This window comes from Pelodiscus sinensis, chromosome 2 (assembly GCF_049634645.1).
Source record: "Pelodiscus sinensis isolate JC-2024 chromosome 2, ASM4963464v1, whole genome shotgun sequence".
NCBI lineage: Eukaryota > Metazoa > Chordata > Testudines > Trionychidae > Pelodiscus > Pelodiscus sinensis.
Genome location: NC_134712.1, coordinates 166,856,825 through 166,878,019, shown reverse-complemented (window position 1 = coordinate 166,878,019; position 21,195 = coordinate 166,856,825). Strand labels below are relative to the sequence as shown.

The 21,195-nt window shown below is 48.5% G+C and overlaps 1 protein-coding gene across 2 annotated transcripts in view; it reads left to right on the top strand.

Annotated features, from left to right (window-relative positions):
* The first annotated feature begins 770 nt into the window (after positions 1-770).
* The window catches only part of CDK13 (cyclin dependent kinase 13), a 76,121-nt gene continuing 55,696 nt past the window's right edge, over positions 771-21,195 (top strand). Inside the window, exon 1 of one of the 2 annotated variants that reach the window (XM_075921730.1) lies at positions 771-2,584. In XM_075921730.1, coding sequence (XP_075777845.1) covers positions 1,377-2,584 — 1,208 coding nt within the window. In that variant the 5' untranslated portion in view covers positions 771-1,376. The remainder of the gene's footprint in view (positions 2,585-21,195) is intronic. The other variant, XM_075921731.1, reaches the window with a different exon arrangement.

Here is a 21,195-nt window from a genome sequence, read left to right as displayed (position 1 = left end):
GCCCCTGTCTGTAGTGCTCCCCCCCCCCCCGTGGCCCCACAGCAGGTGGCAAGTTGCTCCAACCCCACCAGTCAACCCTTCACATCCCTGCAGAGGCCCTGAACAACTGGCGCTCAAGACAACCCCCAGGTACTGCAACAATCATGACGAAGTTACCAGAGCTGGAAAAACCTTAGGAGTTGGTGTTTGTACTGAAAATGTAAATGAGTACCTCCACACGGATAATTCAATGTCCCCTCTGTTAGGGGGCATCTCCCTGCCCATGCCAGTGAGAAATCGTATCCTACTGGGTGAAAGAACTCAGCCGGGCGCTGTGCTGGCTCGCAGGTTGAGCGGGCAGGGAACTGCGCAGGAGGCAGCCAGCGGGCCTGGGGCAGAGCTGTTAGCGCGGGACGCTCTCGGGCCGCTCGGCTCAGCTCTGGGCTCGAGGACACCGCCCAGCGCCCGGCACAACGTCCCCCGCCTTAGCATCCCCGGCCGTTCAGGCACGTGGGGTTGCCGGGTAACGAGCGCCGGCCCTACCCCCTGTAAGCCGGGATGGACGACACAGGCTCGGGCCTGCAGCAGGAACCAATGGCGGGGGGGTGGAGGGGAGAAGCGAATCCTCCTAGCAACACCCGGCCCCAACAGGAAACTCTAGCGTGACCTTTCACCTGACAAGCCGGAAACTGCTGCCGCCTTCCCTGCGTTGAACGCGGATTTGCGGTTCTAGACCTATCCGGAAGCTACGCATGAAGCCTTCCGGTCGTGACGTTCATGGGAGTCCTCTCGCGTGATTGTCGAAAGTCTCCCGGCCGGCGTCGGGAAGAAGGCTCGCGCTAGAAAGACTATCTCCTTCCCTTTCTCCCCCCCCTCCCCTCCCCACCCGCCTACGCGCGTGCGCAGAGCGCGTCGTGCCGTGTCCCCTGTGTGTGTGTGTCAGTCGCACCGCGCGGAGGCCGCTCGATCGCTGCCCGGCTGCGAGGGACTGAAGGCGCCGGGATCGAGCGGCGGGAGCGCGCCTCGCTTGGACCCCTACAGCGCGACGTTGACCCTGGGACTCAAGGGGGAGCCGGGGAGGGCCGAGAGCGGAGAGCAGCCGCCGGAGCAGGAGGAGGCGTGGGCCGGGATGGAGTGAGGAGGCCGCCGCCGTGAGACTCTTCCGTGTGGCGGGGACAGCGGGAGGCGGGGCCCGTTGGAGACTGAGCCCCCCCCATTCCCCCCGCTGCTGCTGCGGGGGGCGCGCGGCCCGATGTGAGGCGCGGCCTGTGGGGCGGGCTGTGGGGCCGGGGTCTGTCTGTGCGCGGTGCGGTGTCTCCATGGCGCCGGCAGCGCCCTGAAGGCGGCGGCGGCGGATTCGCAGGCCGCGTCCTCGTCCCCGGCCTTGAGTGATCTCGATGCCGAGCACCTCGGACGCGGCGCCAGCTGGAGGCGGAGGAGGGAGCGGGGGAAGCCGGGGCTGGGGCGGCTCGGCAGCGGTGGAGGCGCCGGCGGACAAGAAGCGGCTGCATCATCGGAGACGGAAGCGCTTCGCGGCCCAGCCGCAGCCTCCCGCTCCGCCGCCGCCGGCTCCTCACCCGCTGCTGTTCCCGCTCCTGCAGCCGCCGCTCCTGCAGCCGCCGCTGCCGCCGCAGTCTCTGCTGTTCCTGGCGGCCACCAGCGCCTCCTCCTGCTGCGGGGACGGGGGGGAGCGGAAGCGGCCCCGGGGCAAGCGGCGCTCGGGGTCCCGGCACAAGCGGCGGCGGGGCCGCGGGGGAGGCGCAGGGGGCGGCGGCGGCGGCGCCCAGGATCCGGAGAAGCGGCGCGGTAGCGGAGGGCTGAGCACTCTGGTGGAGGAGTACGACGACGTGAGTTCCCAGTCCGAGGGGCTGGTGGGAAGCGGAGCGGCCGGACCCGGCGGGGCGGGGAGCGGTGGGGGGAGCCCGGCCTCCTCCTCCGGCGGGGGGAGCCAACGCCCCCGGGGGGAGTCGGAGCGGAGCAGCCGACCGCGCCGGGAACATCGCGGCAGCAGCGGCCGCTCCAGAGAGCGGCACCGGGAGCACCGCAGGCGGGGGGAGGAGAAGCAGCAGGAGGGGGCGGCGGTGGCCAGGGGGGGAGCCGAGGCCTCCTCTTCCTCCTCCAAGTCCCGCAGCCGCCACAATCACACCGGGGGCCAGGACCGGGAGGGCCCTAAGAGCAGCAGTGGCGGCGGCAGCGACGGCCGCAGGAAGGGCCCGGCCGCCTCCCCCGGCAGTGGCAGGAAGGAGCGGGAGGGCAAAACGCACAAGAGCCGGACTAAAGCGGCCAAGGAGCCGCCTTCGGCCTACAAGGACCCGCCGAAGGCTTATCGGGAGGATAAGGCCGAGCCTAGGGCCTACAGGCGGCAGCGATCGTCCCCCAGCCCCGGCCGGGACGACAGCCCCCCGTTGCACAGAGCCTCCCAGAGCCAGAGGAGCCGCAAGTCGCCCAGCCCGATCGGCGGCCGCTCCTCCCTCAGCCCCTACAGCCGCCGCCGATCCCCTAGCTACAGCCGGCACAGCTCGTACGAACGCGGCGGGGATGTGTCGCCCAGTCCCTACAGCAGTAACTGGCGTCGCTCTCGGAGCCCCTACAGTCCCAATATCAGGTGAGTTGTTGGGAAGTCACGATGCTGAGTATCTTTGGAGAAGAGTGTTGGGGGTGGGAAGGGGTTATATTCTCTACAGATGTAGATCAGGAGGCTCTGCGTTGAATAATTTGGGTGGGGAAGCAGGGAGCTGTACATCTAATTAAAAAAAAAGTTTTCTGTCCTCACATACTTTTGAGGGGATGGAGGAAGAGAGACTAATTAATAAGATCACTTCCTGCCTTACATCCAGAGTTAACTTATCCCATCAACTCTTTTTCTATAGTAGAGAAGCGAGGTGATATTGTGAGGTGATATTGTAAGGGGAGCAGTTATGAATTTCTCATATAATGTTATCTGAAGTGGGAAGTCACTATCCCACACTGAGAGTAAGACCTGTAAAGTACTTTCTGTTAAATTCTTGCTAAAATGTTGTAGTCATCAGATTTCCCTCAGAACCATGGAAAGAAATATTAAATTCTTTTCTATATGAGTTTTTCTTAAAAAAAAATGAGTTTAAAAATGAAATTGAATAAACAACAGAGCCTTTAGTGTTTGTACTTGTGTAAACTGTTAGTAGAAACTAATTGTTTTTGTAGAAAGAGGCAATTTTAAATTATACAAAGGAATTATGTATGTTTCACTGAGTAATTAATATTCTGTTTAGATCCTTATTCAGAAATGATTTACCAATATGCTTAGCTTTATGCAGTACATGTTGTTTCATTGACATCAGTGGGAGCTTATAGTGCAAAAAGTTGTGTTTCTGTTTTGGCAGAGTCAGGGTCTTACCCTGTATAATGTATATGCTTATCTGATGGCTGAGATTTGTTTTTTGTATACGCTGGAAAAAATGACTTTCATAACTCTACCTGACAGTATTCGGCCACTCTCTACCTTTTGGTTATGTGTTGCAGAAGTAATGTTTTTATATATAAAAAAAGTTTTTAATTAATTGGATTTGTAGGAGGGGTGTATATTTAGCTGTGCGTACTTCCAAAAGATCTATTTTTGTAATAAATCAAGTATTGATCCAAGACTATCATGAGGTTCTTTTATCTTAAATTTGTTACAAACTTATGTGTAAAGGTATTCTTATATTTAAGTTTTTTACCTGGTGCTAACTCTGTTTTAAAAGTCATATCCTGTAGACTCCATGGAGGGGAAATCATGCTCCCTCTGATGATTCTGTGTCAGTTAACCCTTTGCCCATCTTGGCATTCTGCTGAGGCTTGTCAATAAGATATACTTTCTGCATGGGCATGAGACATTCAAGTGGTTGATTAAAATGATTTATATCCTGTGATATGTTGGGGGATAAAATCAAGGTGGTTTTGAAAAAAAAGAAAGATGTATTTGAAGTTGCAGTTGTTGTGAAACATCTTAGTAAACTTCAGAATGTTTCAAAACAGGAAAAAGTATTCATAATCGGAACAAGGACTATCGTTAGGATAAAAAATATTAAGTTAGAATGTGTTATAAATTGGTTAAAGAAATTGTTATAATTTTAAGAAAACAACTGAATTATGAGCTGATGGTGTGCACTGAATAAAATTCTTGGATATTCCAGTAACGAAGTGTAATATGCCATGAGGTTTCAACTAAGGAAGTGCCATACCTGGCCAGTAATTCCATAAAGCCCAGTATCCTGATTTACACCTTTGCCAGGAAGACTTACTTTAGAGCAGGGGTTCTCTCCCCCCCCCCCCCCCCCCCCGAGGCATCCCCCAACAAAAATCTACAGCCTGTCTGTTCCACAACATCTGTTTTTCTGCATATAAAAGTTGACTGGTACTAGGGGGTAGGAAGCAGGGTAGTAATCTGGGTCCCCATGCCACAGGGAGCCTAGAAAGCTAAGTTGCTCAGGCTTTGATTTCATCCTCAAGGGATTGGGCTCCAACTTGCTGGCCTGGGCCTCAGCAAGTGTAATGCTGGCCCTTTTTGGTGGACTTGCTGAAACCTGATGGTGCCTCCATCCCTCAGTGGGCCCCGGATCTCTGGTTGAGGACCACTGCTTTAGAAGAAGGTGCAAGAATCTTTGTAGTGGACAGTAATGGAACATAGTAGACTTTTGGTTTAAAACATGAACATTTCTATCCCTTAAATTTAAAATATTACCTAATTTGTCATATAAATGTCCAAACCTTTTCTGAATTTGCAAATCTGATGGCTTGTTTTTTAGGATTTACCTTTGGCTTTTTCTCCAGTTCATCTGTGATTTCTGATTGTATACAGTAACAGACTGCACAGCAAAGATATGTCTGGAAGATGTCTTTGTTCTGACTTGCTTGGAGAGTTGGAGCAACCACTGGGAGGCTTGATTTATAGAGGCATTGAGGGAGAAAAGGGTGGCCTTCCAATTAGGGCTTTAGATCTAGGAGGTCTAGATTTCATTCTAGGCTCTACAGTTGACTTTGGCTGCATCTCTTACACTCTTTTTGACTGGTTCTTGTCTGTAAAAAGGGAATGATACTTTCTGAAGTGGATATGAAGATACTTTCATTAATGTTTATGCAGTGCTCATATGCTGTGATGATAAAGGGGCATATTTAGGTATACTTGAGTCAACTAGACCTGTCTGCTTTTCCATCAGTTCCTATTGTAATTGAAAACTTACCCAAAATACTCATTTTCTTTACTGGGAGTTCTTTGCCTTTAACACAATAGGTATGCAATTAGAACATTCTTTTCAATTCATCCCTCTCTAAAATGTCACATGTAGGGCATGTCTAAATCTTCCAATTTCTCTCTGTGTCGCATCTGTGATATCTGGCTTCTCCTTTTTGTTACCATTACTAAAACTCATGTTCAAGCCCACATTACCGATGTCTTTGCTATTGCAGCCTCCTCTCTGGCCTTGACAAATCCTGTTTTACCCCATTTAAATGCATTTAAAATGCTTCATTTTCTTTGCCTATTGCTGGGAAAAAGTATAGTGGATTTTCCATGATTCTGTTCTTAAATCCATCCTTCATATTGAGGATAGGTGCAAGAATTAGTGATGGCCAGCCTGGGGAGGCTGTTTCTCTCACATCGAATAGAGATTTCAGTTTGGGCCTTACCCAAAAGAAAATATTGAACCATTTTAAACTTTAAGCCCCTGTTCAGGCATCTTTATTTTAGTTTGAGTGACTTATTTCAATTTAATTTAAACTGATTTCTAATCAGCTAAATGGAAATAGCCATATAAAGTTTTACACCAGTGTAACTTAATTTAAAATTGCACCTTCCTTGTGTGGACAAAGTCTGTTTTATTGTCTTGGTCAAGGGGATAGATAGCTGTTTAAGTTGCTTGCTGGAGCAGTTGGGCCAACAAATGGCAGAACAGGCCACAGTATTGACAGGGAGGTTATAAAAGCTGTCTTCATTTTGACGTTTGTAAAGCAGTTGTTGTTTAGGACTGGGCTTCAAAGGGGACTATGGAAGTTAATCTCACTGAAATATAGAAATCAAGATCCATTCACTCCAGTGCATTGATAGTTTTGAGAATACACCTTGGCGTGTTTTCCAGTTCATCCTGCTTCACAAATCTCTGGGATTCTGGATATAGTTTGTTTGTCATCTCATTTGCTTCATGAGAAAAGAGTGAAGAGTTAGGGATGTTAAAAAGCAGTTAATTAGGTAATCATTTTAATTGGATTTCCCCAAAAGTTCAAAGACTTCTGGCTGCCAGCTCCACTCCTGGGGAGTGCGCAGCATGGGGCAGCAGCTGGCTGCCTGGGAGTTGATGCATGCTGGAAGCTGGCATTTAAGCCGGCTCCTGGCATGTATCAGCTCCCGCCTGTTGGCCCCACTCCCAGGGAGCTCAGCTGCCGTCCCATGTTGCAGGCTCTTCAGTATAAAGGCAACAGTAGGGATGTTAAAGACTAGTTGACTGTCCGATAAGCATTTGCTTATCAGATAGTCTTTTGACTAGTCGACTGGGCTCTCCAGCTGATCCTTGGTTCTGTGTGGCATTTCCCTAGAACCCAGGATCAGTTGGGAAGTCCCCAGCTGAGCCCGGGATCAGCTGGGAGTCCCCAGCTGACCTCGGACTCCATGGCACTGCTCCTTTGAAATGTCAGAGGCGGTGTTTTAAAGGGGCAGCCGCCAATAGCTGATCCGTGTATCAGCTGTACGGTGGCTGCCCCTTTAAAATGCCGCTTCTAGCATTTCGAAGGGGCAGTGGAACCTGGGGTCAGTGGGGGAGTCCAGGGGCTCCTAGTGGCATGCAGCGGCAATCCCTGCTGGGGACTCTTGTGCATTTCAAAGCAGGCACCCGCGTGCAGCCCAGAGTCAGCCGGACTTCCTGCTGGCCCTGGACTGTATGCGGACTTCCTCATTCCTCCTTTGAAATGTACAAGAGCCCAGGTGGACTAGTCAACTAACCGCATTTTAACATCCTTAGGCAGCAGTGCAGGGGTGGCAAGCTGACTCACCGGGAGCTGATGCTCACCAGGAGTTGGCTTTCAAGCTGACTCGTGGCATGTACTGCCAACCCTGCTCTGCCACCTCTTGATATAGAGGCAATAGCGTGAGGCGGCAGCCAGCTCCCTGGGAGCAGGGCCGGGAGCTGGCCTGTAACCATTATCGTAACTGATAAACTTGTGCGTATTGGTTAACCATGTAAATGTTTATATTATTGCCTCCCTAGTGAAGAAAACTTCCATTGTTTTTGAAGGTTTGCTTGTTGTGGACGTATCAAAATACTGGGCAGTTTTCATTTATAGTTATACTTTATATTATATTTATAATTTATATTTATAGCCAAATATAAATAGCATGCACTAACTTATGTTTTCATTTTGAGGGGCATTTTTGGAATTACATGAATAAAATTGAAGGTTATTCTATGAATTTTCAATCAGTTAACATTGTGCGTATTTTAGTCTGTTGCATAAATTAATGTTGCTGTGCTAAATGAATTGAAAGGTTTTGCTTCACAGCTTTGGCCATAATTGCATGGACAAGTAAATGATTTCATGAGGGCACCAGCTTCTTAGGGGATCTACCACCTTGATCTGTGTGATACAAAGCTTCATGGTTAGGTGTTAAGGTAGTAAGCTTACTTTTCTCTGTCTCGAGGTCTGTTCATTAATAGTAATGCCCTGGAACTGCACAGAATGTGCTTGTAGCAATGCTACATTGTTAACTGACTACCAATTTTGGTTTCCAGGGTGGGTGAAAATGAAGATAAGGTGAACATACGTTAGGTAGTTTGGTTTTCAAGGCTTGAAAAAAAGATGAGGTACTTTTTTCAGCTAGATAACTGAACTGGGGATGGAGAACAAACTAGTGAGGTCCAGGGACACAACAGTTCCAGTGACTTGACTAACAAAACTCAAATAAGCTCAGGTGGGGTTGGGATAGAGTGCTGTGTTGTGGGCCCAGGTGGGCTAGAGCAGCCCTCTGCCTGTCTCAGGCTCATGGTTATCTCTAAGTGTCACTTGGTAATGGTGATGCATAGTGGTTAACTATTTACATCCCTAGTTACTTGTAGTGAATTTTTGGATTTTACCTGTTTTGTTCAGTGGCTCTCTCTTCTTCTTTTTCCTTATCTTAGGTTTTTATGGGAAGGATTTTTGCAAAGCATTGTAAAAGTAGCCCTGAGGTCAGTCTGATGTCTGTTAGTAAATAATTCCATAAGCAAGGATTCTCTATTGAGGACACATCAGCTGTAACATTAAATTAGGAAGAAAAATAAAATTACTAAATTTCAAAGTTACCCTATATTCCAGACTTGTTTAGATTTGTTAAATGGCTTCAAAATACTGAAGGTACAGAATTTGAATAACTGAATAAAATTAAGACATGAGGCACTTGCTCAAATAACACTACTAAATAGCTATTTTCTTGATTAACTTGTCTGCTATGCAAATGTAGATGTTTAACTGAAAACTGGACTAAAGCTTGATTAACAGTATAAATCGCATGGGATACAGTTTGTCCTGTCAAGGGTAAGGAGGATGAATTTTGAATATTAATGCACAGAGAATTTAAGCTAAAATTGTAATTCACCAAAATATCCTGTCACAGGTGGTTTAAAAATGAGTCAATTACATAGGTATATAGTGTCTTGGGAGATAATTGATTAAATTTAGGGTTCTGCCTTTTCCAATATTTTAAATAACAACAGATAATTACGTATACAGGGAGCGTATGGTTCTGGTATACCATTATAGTATTTTATAGTTGAGCTTCACATTCCTTTTTAAACTTCTCCCTTTGTTTTGGTTACTCATAACTTTCTCAAAAATATTTTTCTTGTTATGGTCTGTGTACTATTGCATTTTGGCCTAAAGGTGAATATTTTATGAAGAAATTGGGGAAAATTAATTCTGATACTCTTCAACTCTGCAAACACTGGGAAAAAATCCTGATAATTTCAGAATTAAAATGTTTGCTCTTGCATAACTCAGCTGAAAATCAGCACTTCAAATTTGGCTTTCTCTTGAATGTTTAAGTAAAAGGACAAACTGTTCAGGGTTAAACAAAACCTTGTAAATGTTTTCAAAGGTTATGAACACAAAAAGCTAGCATTTTTGCTCATCAGTTTAAATTTTCTTTTTTGTGTTACTCATGTATTAACAATAGTGATATGCTTCTAAAGCACTTAATCCTCTTTTTAACAATTAAAGGGGGGTGAGGTGGAAAAGTGTGATGCAACAAAAAAGTCAAATACTCCAGTCAAGAAATTTCTAAATTTAAGACTTCCTGCTATAAATTTTTCACTTTTTACAGATGTGAGGTTATTGCTACTAGGGATGTCAACCCTAAGTTTACCAGTTAATTCTGTTGACTACATGCATTCCTTCCCGGGATAAGAAGCAGCAAGTGGGGGAAGGTGGGAGTCGGTGCGCCTCGTGCTGCTGCCTCTGATGGAGAGGTAGTAGTACAGAGCGTGAGGGGAGATGGCTTTTAAGCTGTCTGTGTGTGCCAGCTCTATGGACCAGCCTGTCCCCCTCACCCCCGCTTGCTACCTCCTACATAGGCAGTGGGTGCATAGGTTAGGCAGGAGCTCGTGCTGCCTGTTTCCCCCCTCACATTGCTGCCTTTATCAGAGGCAGCGTGGGGGGGGGGAGGGCCAGGGGAGGCTGCAGTGAAGCAGACCTGTCTGGGGTGGGCCCAAGCTTGCCACGGACAGAGGCTGATCCGTAGGAGGCAAAGTATCCTCTGTGTGCAGGAAGCTCATACCCCCCCAGATAGGAGCTGTTGCTGGAGAAGCCTCTGTCTGTGGTGCCTCTCTGCTGCCAGGCCAGCCTCTGTATCAGAGGTAGCAGTGTGGGGTGGCAGGTGGCTAGTCTGCATGGGGATCTGTTTTTTAAATTGGTTCCCCCTCACTGCTGCCTTTGATTCAGGCTGGGGACTCACTGGGAGTAGGACTGGAGCACACTGGCTGCCAGTTCCTCTCCCGGGGACTGTAGAGTAGTCAAGTAATTGATAAGAATCCATGTGGTTACTCGACTATTGAATTACCTGATACCTAACATGGCTACTCTGTGTGGGAAGCTGGTTTTTAGAGAGAGAGAAGCTGCAGTGCAGAGTGGCAGAGGTCTCCCTGGGAATGGGGCCCAGAGCACACTGGTTGTTGGCCCTGCTCCTGGGGACTATTGAATAGTCATGTAACCACTCAAACTTGATGCTGTTACACGACTATTCAAATACACACTAACATCCCTAATTGCTACTTAATGTATTGCTGTTTTTTTATTCTGTACCTTTAAAATATTCAGGTTATACAATGTAGCAATTAATGTTACATTTTTACATGCCTAGTTTATAATGTAACTCTGTAACCGCTAAAAATCCTTAAATAAGCTTTATACTGCAGAGCTGGTAGAGGATGGCCCTGCTGCTGAGGAGGAGGCTTTGCAGCCCATTCCAGGAGATCCAGCATGTAACCTAAGGGTGGGGGGGAGGGCCCTGCTCCAGCCCTTACTAGTTAACCCAGGGGTGGGCAATAATTTTTAATGAGGGGGGCACTCATTAAAGTGGTCAGGGGCCACACTTCTATGGAGGGGGTGTGGGGTCTGGAATGGAGTGTGGGTACAGAACGGAACTTGGGGTAGGGGACTGGACTGCAGGAGGGGGAGTGGGGTCTGAGAGAGAGTTTGGGTGAAGGAGGGGATTCTGGCCTAGGGCAGGGGCACTAGGAGGAGGTGCGGGGTCTGAGAGGGAGTTGTGACATGGAAGAGGGAGGGAGAAGTGGGCAGGAGGGGGTGGTGGCCTGGGGCAGGTAATTGAGGGGAGAGGATCAGGGGGTGACAGAGGCAGGCTCTGGCTGGGAGGTGCTTGCCTCGACAGCTCCAGCCAGCAGCCCTGCAGGAACCTGAGGCATGCTCACTTCCCTGCTTGTCTGCTGTAGTCCCAAGCTGGTCTGCTGGTTGCTCCATGTGGCTCTGCTCCGAGTGTAGGAGGAAGGAGTGAGGAAGGCAGGCTTCACATGCTGCCCCTGCCCCCAGCAAAATTTCTCAGCTCCTACTGGCTGGAAACTGGCGATTGAGAGCTGAGAGATTTTGCTGTAGGCACGGGGGCAGCATGTGAAGTCTCCCCCTCCCTTTCCAGCATCCAGAGCAGAGAGCAGCCAGCTGTTTTAAAGCAGCGTGAGGTGCTCTGTGCCTAATGGTCCTGGTGAAGTGGCCATGGGCTGGTTCCGATGCTTGGCAGCCCACTTTTTGTTTAACTGGAACCGGTAAGCCTCACCCATTACGTTTTACGTTTCTATTATAAACTAATTTTTGCAATTTTCTGACCTCATTGTGCTTGATTTTTCAACTGTAAGGTTACATTAACTTGTTTGCATTAATTCTTAAATATGCAACTTTTACAGGTTGACCCTCTGTAGTCTGGTAACATCCGTGGTCTGGCATTATTTTTGTTATCTGGATGTTTATCATGGGTATGGCCAAGTTTCCCATGGTCCCATAAAGTTTGTTTACAGCCACCAGTCCTGACTCTCAGTGTTCTGTGCTGTTATTTAGCTCTAATTTACCCCTAAATGTCTTTTAATAGCTCAGTAAGCAGTGGAAGTGTTGATAATGCTGCTAGATAATATCAACCTCTAATGGTTTAGCAAATTTTCAGATTCTGCTCCAGTCAGGTCCCAAAGGTGCTAGATTAGAGAGGTTCAGTCTGTATAATTAACATTGAAGGTATATTAGAATCTTTGAAGAAGTTTTGAGGTATGCATCTGATAAATCCAGTGTGTCCAAAATAGTAGTCTGTTGTGAAAGCTCTCCAGAGATAGTGACAACCAATTTGCTTTGAATAATTTAAGAAGTTAAGCAAAAGTTGTGTCATATCATACTTAAGCAGATAGAGTAAAGCACTATACAGGCAGTCCCCGACTTACGCGGATCCTACTTATGTCGGATCCGCAGTTACGAACGCGGCTTTTCTCACCCCAGAGGACACGGACTGTGGGACCTCGCGGTGCCGCCGACCGTATACTCCGGGGCGAGAAAAGCTGCTCCGCGTCTCCCTGGTCTGCAGACCAGGGAGACGGGGAGCAAAGCCGTGGAGCACGCCCGCAGGGGGACAGCTCAAGCATGCCCGGGCTGTCCCGCTTCGGGCGTGCTCCAAGGCTTTGCTCCCCGTCTCCCTGGTCTGACCAGCAGACCAGGGAGATGGGGAGCAAAGCCTCGGAGCACGCCAGCAGTGGGACAGTGCGGCGCGCCTGGACTGTCCCGCTGCCCGCGTGCTCTGGGGCTTTGCTCTGTGTCTCCCAGGTTAGCAGATCAGGCAGACGGAGCAAAGTCGTGGAGGACTTGGGCGTCCCCACCCCAGTCTCCCTGGTCTGCTGGCGGGGGGGGGGGGGGTGCAGCTAGTGCCCCCCCCAGCAGACCAGGCTTTTCTTGCCTACCCCTGGGGTAGAGCAGCTGGGGGCTGCCGGGTTGGTCCCGCAGCGCTGCTCCGGACCAACCCGGCAGCACCCCAGCTGCTCTGCCCCAGGAGTCCTGATTCAGCCGCTGCTGGTCAGTTTCAGCAGTGGCTGACTTGGGGATGCCTGGGGCAGAGCAGCTGGGGTGCTGCTGGGTTGCTCCAGTAGTGCCGAGGAGCCGCGCTACTGGAGCAACCCAGAAGCACCCCAGGTGCTCTGCCCCAGGCGTCCCCAAGTCAGCCGCTGCTGAAACTGACCAGCAGCTGACTACAGGAAGCCCGAGGCAGAGTTGCTCTGCCCCAGGCTTCCTGGAATCAGCTGCTGATCAGTTTCAGCAGCAGCTGACTTGGGGACGCCTGGGTTTCTTAAGTTGAATCTGTATGTAAGTCAGAACTGGCGTCCAGATTCAGCCGCGGTTGAAACTGATCAGTTTCAGCAGCGGCTGACGCCAGTTCCGACTTACATACAGATTCAACTTAAGAACAAACCTACATTCCCTAACTTGTACGTAACCCGGGGACTGCCTGTACTCTTATTGGTCAAAGCATTGCACAAAAGCATGCTGGATTTGATTGTTTTGGAGAAAGATCTCTGCTATTACTACTTCCTCTATTTTAAAAAAAATCTTATTTGCTATCTTTTGTGTTTTTCCCTTTTGTCTCCCTTTTTTCTGCTTTCCCTAGCTGCTTGTCTATTTTCCTACCTCTGTAAAAATGGGCTTGTAGTCCTACTCTACTTCAGAAGAGTTTTATGAACTTTTGTGATGTTTCAAAACAGTGTTTTATAAATGCTGATAATAAGGTGTCAAGTGCGGCTGTGCTATAGCAATGCAGGGTGCCTTTGTTAGGGGCATCTGTGGAACTATTTGATAAGTAAGTATGACAAAAGGTGCCTGTGTATGGACAAACACCAAAACAAAGTACAGGCTGCTGAAACTGACCGCCAGTTCTGACTTACATACAGATTCAACTTAAGAACCCCAAGCTTCCCCAAGTCAGCTGCTGCTGAAACTGATGAGCGCTGATTCGAGGAAGCCTGGGGCAGAGCAACTCTGCCTTGGGCTTCCTGTAGCCAGTGCTGGTCAGTTTCAGCAGCGGCTGACTTGGGGACGCCTGGGGCAGAGCAGCTGGCGTGCTGCTGGGTTGGTCCAGTAGTGCCCAGAGCGGGTGCTGCAGGACCAATCCGCAGCGCCCCAGCTGCTCTGCTCCAGGGTCCAAAACAAAAGCCTGGTCTGCTGGGGGGGGGCACACTATCCGCCCCCCCCCCAGCAGACCAGGGACACGGGGAGCAGAGCAGCAGCGGCAGCGGGGTGCCGTGCCTCTGAGGCTTTGCTCTGGCAAAGTCTCAGAGGCGCGGGACCCTTCCCTCCCCCCCCGTGGCTGCGGCTTCAGTCCCGGTGCCTGTGGTCTGCTGGGGATGGTCCCCAGCAGACCACAGGCACCGGGACTCAAGTGGCAGCAGCGGGCGGGTTCCCGCGCTTCTGAGGCTTTGCCAGAGCAAAGCCTCAGAAGCGCGGGAACCCGCCCGGTGCCCCTGGTCTGCTGGAGACGGTCTCCAGCAGACCACGGGCACCGGAGCTACCTTGACCTCCGGGGCGAGAGAGCCCCGTTCGTAAGCGCGGATCCGACATAAGTCGGGGACTGCCTGTATGTCAGCTTCTGGCCATAATCATGGAAGAACATTAGCTAGTGTTGTGGCAACTTCATTCAGTTGTGGATGACTGAATGTGATACTTTAGTCTTGTACTACCTCTTAATCCCTTCACACTGAACCAAAGATGGTTTTAAAATGCATCAGTATTTACGCAGTATATATTTTCTACTGGAAATAGTCTTTGAAGAATTGATCAGACTTTGATATAAGCACTGGGGAGACTAAAAAGTCAGGTGTCTGTCATGATGTCTACTAACTTTTACAGTAGGGATGTTAGATATCAATTTAATAATCATGTAACCACATCAAAATGTAGTGGTTACATAATTATTCAGTAGTCCCTGGGGGCAAGACCAGCAGTTAGCACACTCCTGGCCTCACTCCTGGGGAGCCTCCTGCCCCCCATGCTGCTGCCTCTGATACAGAGGAAACAGCATGGAGTGGCAGCATCCCTTGTCCTCAGGGGGCCCTAAATGATAGAGGCATTTGGGGTGGTGCGTGTAGTCAGTAGGATTAACCAATAAGCCCAGGCTTATTGGTTAATCACGTAGTTGACTACATAACATCCCTATTATAAAGTACACAAAATTGATGTTTATCAGAATGGTGGTTTCAGAACAACACTTTATCTGGCTAATGAGTGTACATCGTGTGTGAGGCCATTTTAAAAACTTTGTGACATGATCTTTTTTAAACTGATGTAGTCTCTATATTTGGGACCAAATTCTTCCCTCAGTTGGAAAAATGGAGTTCTGCATACTCATATGAGAGCAGGCTTTTGTTCCCGAAAGGTAATGTGTAAAGAGAGAAAATTGTTCTTGTGCCCATCTTTCTTTGCTTTGGGATATCAAAAAGGGTTTATGTTTCTTTCCCCTTTCCTGCTAGTCTTTTTATTGTTAGGAATTCAAGTCAGCTCTAGGCTGTTAGTCTGTCATGACTTGTGAATTAAGGAAATGATGAAACTACTAGTCAAAAGAGTAGAAGTTAAGTGTTTGAAAGAGGAAGAGTATTTTAGTCAAACTGTTTGTTGATTAGCACCTATGAAACTTGAATGACTATACTTGGGGTAAAATAAGGTTTTCTCAAAGATTCAGCATGTGTCCCATTCATTTAGATAAGGGATGGACAATAATTTTTGATGGGAAGGCTGCTCCAACATTTTGATAAGTGGTCAAGGAACGCACTCTTGCATGATATTAATGGAGAAGGTGTGGGGTCTGAGTCTGGGTGAAGGAGGGGGTTGTTGACTGGGGAAGGGGGCTGGGGTACTGATGGGGTCAGGGAGGGGAGTATGGGTGAAGGAGAGGGTTCTGACCTGGAGGAAGGGTGTATAGGAGGGGGGTGCAGTGTCTGGGAGGGGAATATGACCTGGTGCAGGGGTGCAAGAGGAAATGCAGGGTCTGGGAGGTGGTTGTGACCTGGAGGAGGGATGGAAGAGGGAGTGCAGGGTCTGGGAATGGATAATAACCTGGGTAGGGATGTAAGTGACTAGTCGACACAATAGTCGATTAGTTGCTCCCCTCCCCTCCTTGCAAACTGTATCAGAGGCAGCAAGGGGGGTGGAAGAGCAGGAGGTTCTGGCTTAAAAGCCGGTTCTCTCCAGCTCCGTGGGAGGAGGTAGGGGGGCAGCAGTGATGTTCCAACTTTGAAACATACAAGAGTCCCCACTGGGGCTCTTGTATATTTCAAAAGCAGAAGTGCTGCCTGGGGCCAGTGGGAGACTCTTTGCTGGCCTTGAGCTCCATGTGTTTCAATATTTGAAATGCATAAGAGCCTCTGCCGGGGCTCTTGTACATTTCAAAGGCTGAATGCCATGTGGCACTTCTGGGTGGCTCTTGCTACATTTTAAAGCGGAAGCGCCCTTATTGACTGATCGAATAGTCGATGGAAATTCTATCAACTATTCAATTAGTTGTTTAATTTTAACATCCTGAGGCCTGGGGCAGTGATGCAGGGATTTGGGATGTGATTGGGGGCAAGAGATTGGCATACAGGGTTTGTGAGGGGAGCAGGGGTGCAAAGAGTTTGGGTTAAAGTGGGTGGGGGTAAGGCAGGGGAAGGGGGTCCAGAGGTTGCCTCTGGCCAGGAGGTGCTTAACTGGGCAGCTCCCAGCTAGCAGCCCAGCAGGTCGCTTAGCTAGGCTCCATGTCTTTCATGCCCCTGCACACCATTCGAACAAACTGTGCAGACCATGTGCTGCTCTGAACGCTGAGAGACCAGGAGAAGGTTGGAGAGAGATTTTTTGCCCTACTTGTTCTGCAAACAGGCAATATCCATTGTCTGGTTTCCAGGAAATGGGAGATGCAAGATTGTGCTGGCAGCAGGGATAGCATGCAAAGCCGCCTCTTCCCTCTCGCCTGGCTTTTGTGACGTTCAGAGAAACATGTGGCCACTGCAGTACCTTCTCTGAGAAGCTTGCAGGGGCAGGCAGGGAGCATGGCTGCGGCTTCTGCTGGGCTGTGGGCCAGATTCAGTGGTTTGGCAGGTCGGATTTTGCCCGCCTCTGATCTAGATGTTCTAGCTCACAAACATCTCTGTGATATCCCATTAAATCTATCAAGACAAAAGCCTTGTCTAAAGACAACTGTTATACCATTTTAATTGCACTACAGGTTGAACCTCTCTCAGCTGGGACTCCCTGGTCCAGCAATACCTATCGTCTGTCAGGACCACAGATGTTGCTCCATCAGGGTATGTTTACACTACCATCCTAGTTCGAACTGGGGTGGTAATGTAGGCAACCGGAGTTGCAAATGAAGCCCGGGATTTGAATTTCCCGGGCTTCATTTGCATAAAGCCGGGTGCCGCCTTTTTTAAATGTCCGCTAGTGCAGATTCCGTGCCGCGCGGCTACACACGGCACGGACTAGGTAGTTAGGACTAGGCTTCCTAGTCCGAACTACCGTTACTCCTCATGAAACCTAGGAAGCCTAGTTCGAACTACCTAGTCCGTGCCAGACTAGCGGACATTTAAAAATGGCGGCGCCCAGCTTTATGCAAATGAAGCCCGGGAAATTCAAATCCCGGGCTTCATTTGCAACTCCGGTTGCCTGCATTACAACCGTAGTTCAAACTAGGGTGGTAGTGTAGACATACCCTCAGAGAGACTCGCTGGAGGGCCAGAGGCAGGAGCTCTGTGGGGGCCGGGAACCCAGGCTGGCTGCAGGGAGGCCAGTGGCAGATAGTCCTGTCACGGGAGTCTGGCTGAGCCAGTGGCAGGGCAACCAGAATGCCAGCCGGCTCTAGTGGGGGCAGTGATCTGCTGCAGTGGGGCCAGGAGCACATGGACCTGCAGCCTGGGTAGCAGCCAACTCTCCGGGACGCAGTGTATGCTGCTGCCTCTGTATAAGAGGCAGCAGCGCGGGGCAGCAGCTGGCTCCAAGGGGATAGTCTGGGAGCCAGCTTAAAAGCTATTTCCCACCTGCTGGTCTGCTTCCTGGAGGGCAGCAGGTGGCTCTGTGTGCATTACGGCTCCCCCCGCCACCCTCCTCTGCTGCCTCTGTATCAGAAGCAGCAGCGCGAGGTGGCAGTCAACTCATGCTTCTTGGTTATCCATTTAAACCGCTATACTGTTACATCCCTAGCTCATGACATTAAATCCTTTTCCATATGGGATGGAAAATAAGCTAGGGCAAGACAAAGTATTTGTATGGTTGGTCACTACATGGGTTGTACCAATATAAATGTTTCAGGAAAGAAATGACACTCCTAATTGAAATATTTGAAAACTTCATGGTGACTATGCTTTTTGGAACTTTAGACTAGTACTTAACTACAGGTTGGACCTGTCTGGACTGGCACCTTCGGGACCTGACCGGTCTCGGACAAGGGATTTTGCTAACCCCTCTGTGCTCTGCCTTTTTAAATATAGTAAGAGCTGGGTGGCTTTTACATTTATAATGCAAAGTTGTAGTGTTCCAGAGCCGGCACAAGCCGGGACTGCTCAGTCCCAGCTTGAGCCAGCTTTGGGAGCTATCTCTACTGTGGCTCTGCAGAGTGCCTCCCTGTATTAACTAATCGTGTAGTCGATACAGTTTGTATCGACTACATGAATAGCTAAATACCCACTCCTTAACGTCCTTAATTGGCAGTTTTAGCTCTACCAGTTAGTTTTAAAAAACTGCTTGTGGTGTTTATGCTTGAGTTCTAAAACATTTTAGTCAATATTTTTTGCAAAATACATCTTTTATTTTAGTGTAGGCCAGTTTCTAAAGTCTTCCAGAAGATTTCTTACATTTCCAAGGTCAGAAACAAGCAGAAAAAAATATGGGGGAGGAAACACAATACAAGCTTACAGGTATAATAAGTATTTTCCTTAATTTTATATGTGCTAGAACTGCAGCGTACTTATATGAATAAGTGCATTTTATGTAATAATTTTAGTGTCCGTTGGAAATGCTGTACAGTACAGTACAATGATATTTTCCCCCTAGTTTTCTTCTCTTTTGACCTATACCCATTCTGGCAGGGGTTCTGTAAAATCAAACCTTCTGTCTGGCACAGGTTATGTTAAATATGCTTAGTTCCTAAAAATTATTTTGGAAGTACAGATTTTTGGTTGATTTCCTGTGTTTTTAACTGTTACATTGGTCTGTGACATCTAATGAAATAGAGATCTGTATAGCTTCTAGTTTCAATTTGTTTCATTTATAGCATTTACATTTGTTATGATCTGAAGTGTACAGCACACTGCGAACTCCTCACAATTCCACCTTTCTTAAAAAAAAAATCCAGATAAATGGACCCGCCGAAATAACTTTTCCTCCTGAAATAATCTAATAAAGAAAAGTAGAATTACAGTATAGTTCTAGTACATTTAATTTAGGATAATTGTAGATATGGTGAATATATTTGGTGATAAATATGCACACTAAAGTGGATAAAGAAACACCAACATTCTCTTTTCTGGATATTTTCCGATACTTATGTCCCCTTCTGCTCTCTATGCATGAGCAGAACTCCAGATGATTTAGACCAGCGGTTCTTAACCTGGGGGTGCAAGATGCCCGTTCTGGGGGTGCAAGACATGCCAGATATTTATGATATATCTTAGATTTAAAGAACTGACCTATTTCAACAATTTTTAATAAGGGGTGTGAGAACATATTTTGAGAAAAGGGGTGCAGGCTGCAGTAAGGTTGAGAATCACTGATTTAGACACATTCGTCTTTTCCTTCATTGTCCGTTTTCTGCAGTGTAAATAAATAACGAACTGTAGTATGACAGATTGTGGGTTACATAGGCTTGTGATGTAATGTAAGGGATATGCATGGAGGATTGTCTAAGAAAAGTATTAATACAACATTATGCTTGCATCATTGTGCCCTCAGAAATGGAAGTTAAGATTGAATGCTGTCTTTCAGTTTGTGCACTGCTCATCAGAATAATATCTATGTATTTAGTAGTATTCCTCAAATAAGATAATGATAAAAAGTTACTGTAATAATAGTTAATACCATGCATTTTTATAAAATAGAAAATGCACAGATTAAGGTTCCTACAGCAAAATGGGTTTAATAAATACCATTTTCTCCTCTTCTTTTTCTTGTTTAAATTTGTAACTTAATATTTTGGTTTGCTACATATGTACTACAGGTTGAACCTCTATGGTCTAGGACACTCTGGTCTGGACCATGGATGTTGCAGGACCAGATTGCCCCAGCTGCAGAGGTTGCCAGTGGCCTAGGAGCATGAGACCCCACCAGTTGGTGTGCAGAGTTTCGCCAGCCAGAGTGGGGCCAGCAGCTGAGGGTGGAAACCTGCTGTAGCTGCAACGAAGCTGACCTTGGGGAAAAGACCTGCCGGCCAGGTGCAGGGAACCCTGCTGTGGTCGGAGTGAGGCTGGCTGGAAAAAAACCCCAATGACTATGGCTCAGAGCCCCGCCAGCTAGATCTGGGCTGGGGGTCCAGAGAGGATCATGGCCAGGGGCAGGGAGCCCTGGCAGCCTATAGAGAAGCCACAGCAGAGAGCTTGAGGGGGGAGACAGCAGAGCCCAGCAGGCAGGCAGCCTGTGGGGGCAGCACTCTGGCAAGGGCTGGGGCCAGAAGGGGAGCCCTGTGAAAGCCTGCGGCCTGACCTCCCCATATTTGGCAAATTCCTTATTTCAGGTTTGCTCAGGTCCGGAGGGTGCTGGACCAAGGAGATCAAACCTGTAGAAGCATTTACGGGAGTGCAGAATTAATATTACTGTAGTTCCATATCTTTTTTTCCCTGTCAACAGATACATTTTTTTATCCTTGTGTGTGTATATATGTAGCTATTTAAAAAGTAGTTGTGTATTAGTATCAAGTTACCTTTCAAAAGTAAATGAGTGCTCTGACACTGAGGGTGGAAATGAAGATCTGATCAGAAGGCATGTAATGTGTCTTTCCTGAATACTTACATTTTGTGATTTTTTCCAATTACTTTTTACAAAGAATCTATGCTTATTAAGAATTGTAATATATCCTAAGGTTCCAATGGGTTTATATCTGTGCCATGGATATTTTGTTCAGAGATAAAGCTCTCATTATTTCTGAAAATCTTTTTGCATGCATTTATTTAGATTCATATTCACTTTTGAAATATAGTACTGGAAGTGACAGTACAGGCAGTCCCCGGGTTACGTACAAGATAGGGACTATAGGTTTGTTCTTAAGTTGAATTTGTATGTAAGTCGGAACTGGCTCTAGATTCAGCCGCTGCTGAAACTGATCAGCGGCTGACTACAGAAAGCCCTAGGCAGAGTTGCTCTGCCCTCTGCTTCCTGGAATCAGCCGCTGATCAGTTTCAACAGCGGCTGAATCTGGACGCCTGGGACAGAACAGCTGGAGCACTGCCGGGTAGGTCCCTGCAGGACCAACCGGGCAGTACCCCAGCTGCTGTACCCCAGGCATCCCGCAACAAAAGCCTGGTCTGCTGGGGGGGGGGGGCGCACTAGCTGCGCCCCCTCCGTCCCCCCAGCAGACCAGGGAGACCCGAGCAAAGCCGCACAGGCGGCGGGACCCTGCTCCCCGTGCGGCTTTGCTCCTTTGCCCCGGAGCAAAGCCACACAGGCGGCGGGGTCCCCCGCCTCTGAGGCATTGCTCCTGTCTCCCTGCTGTGCTGGGAGTCCCCCCCAGCACAGCAGGGAGACAGGAGC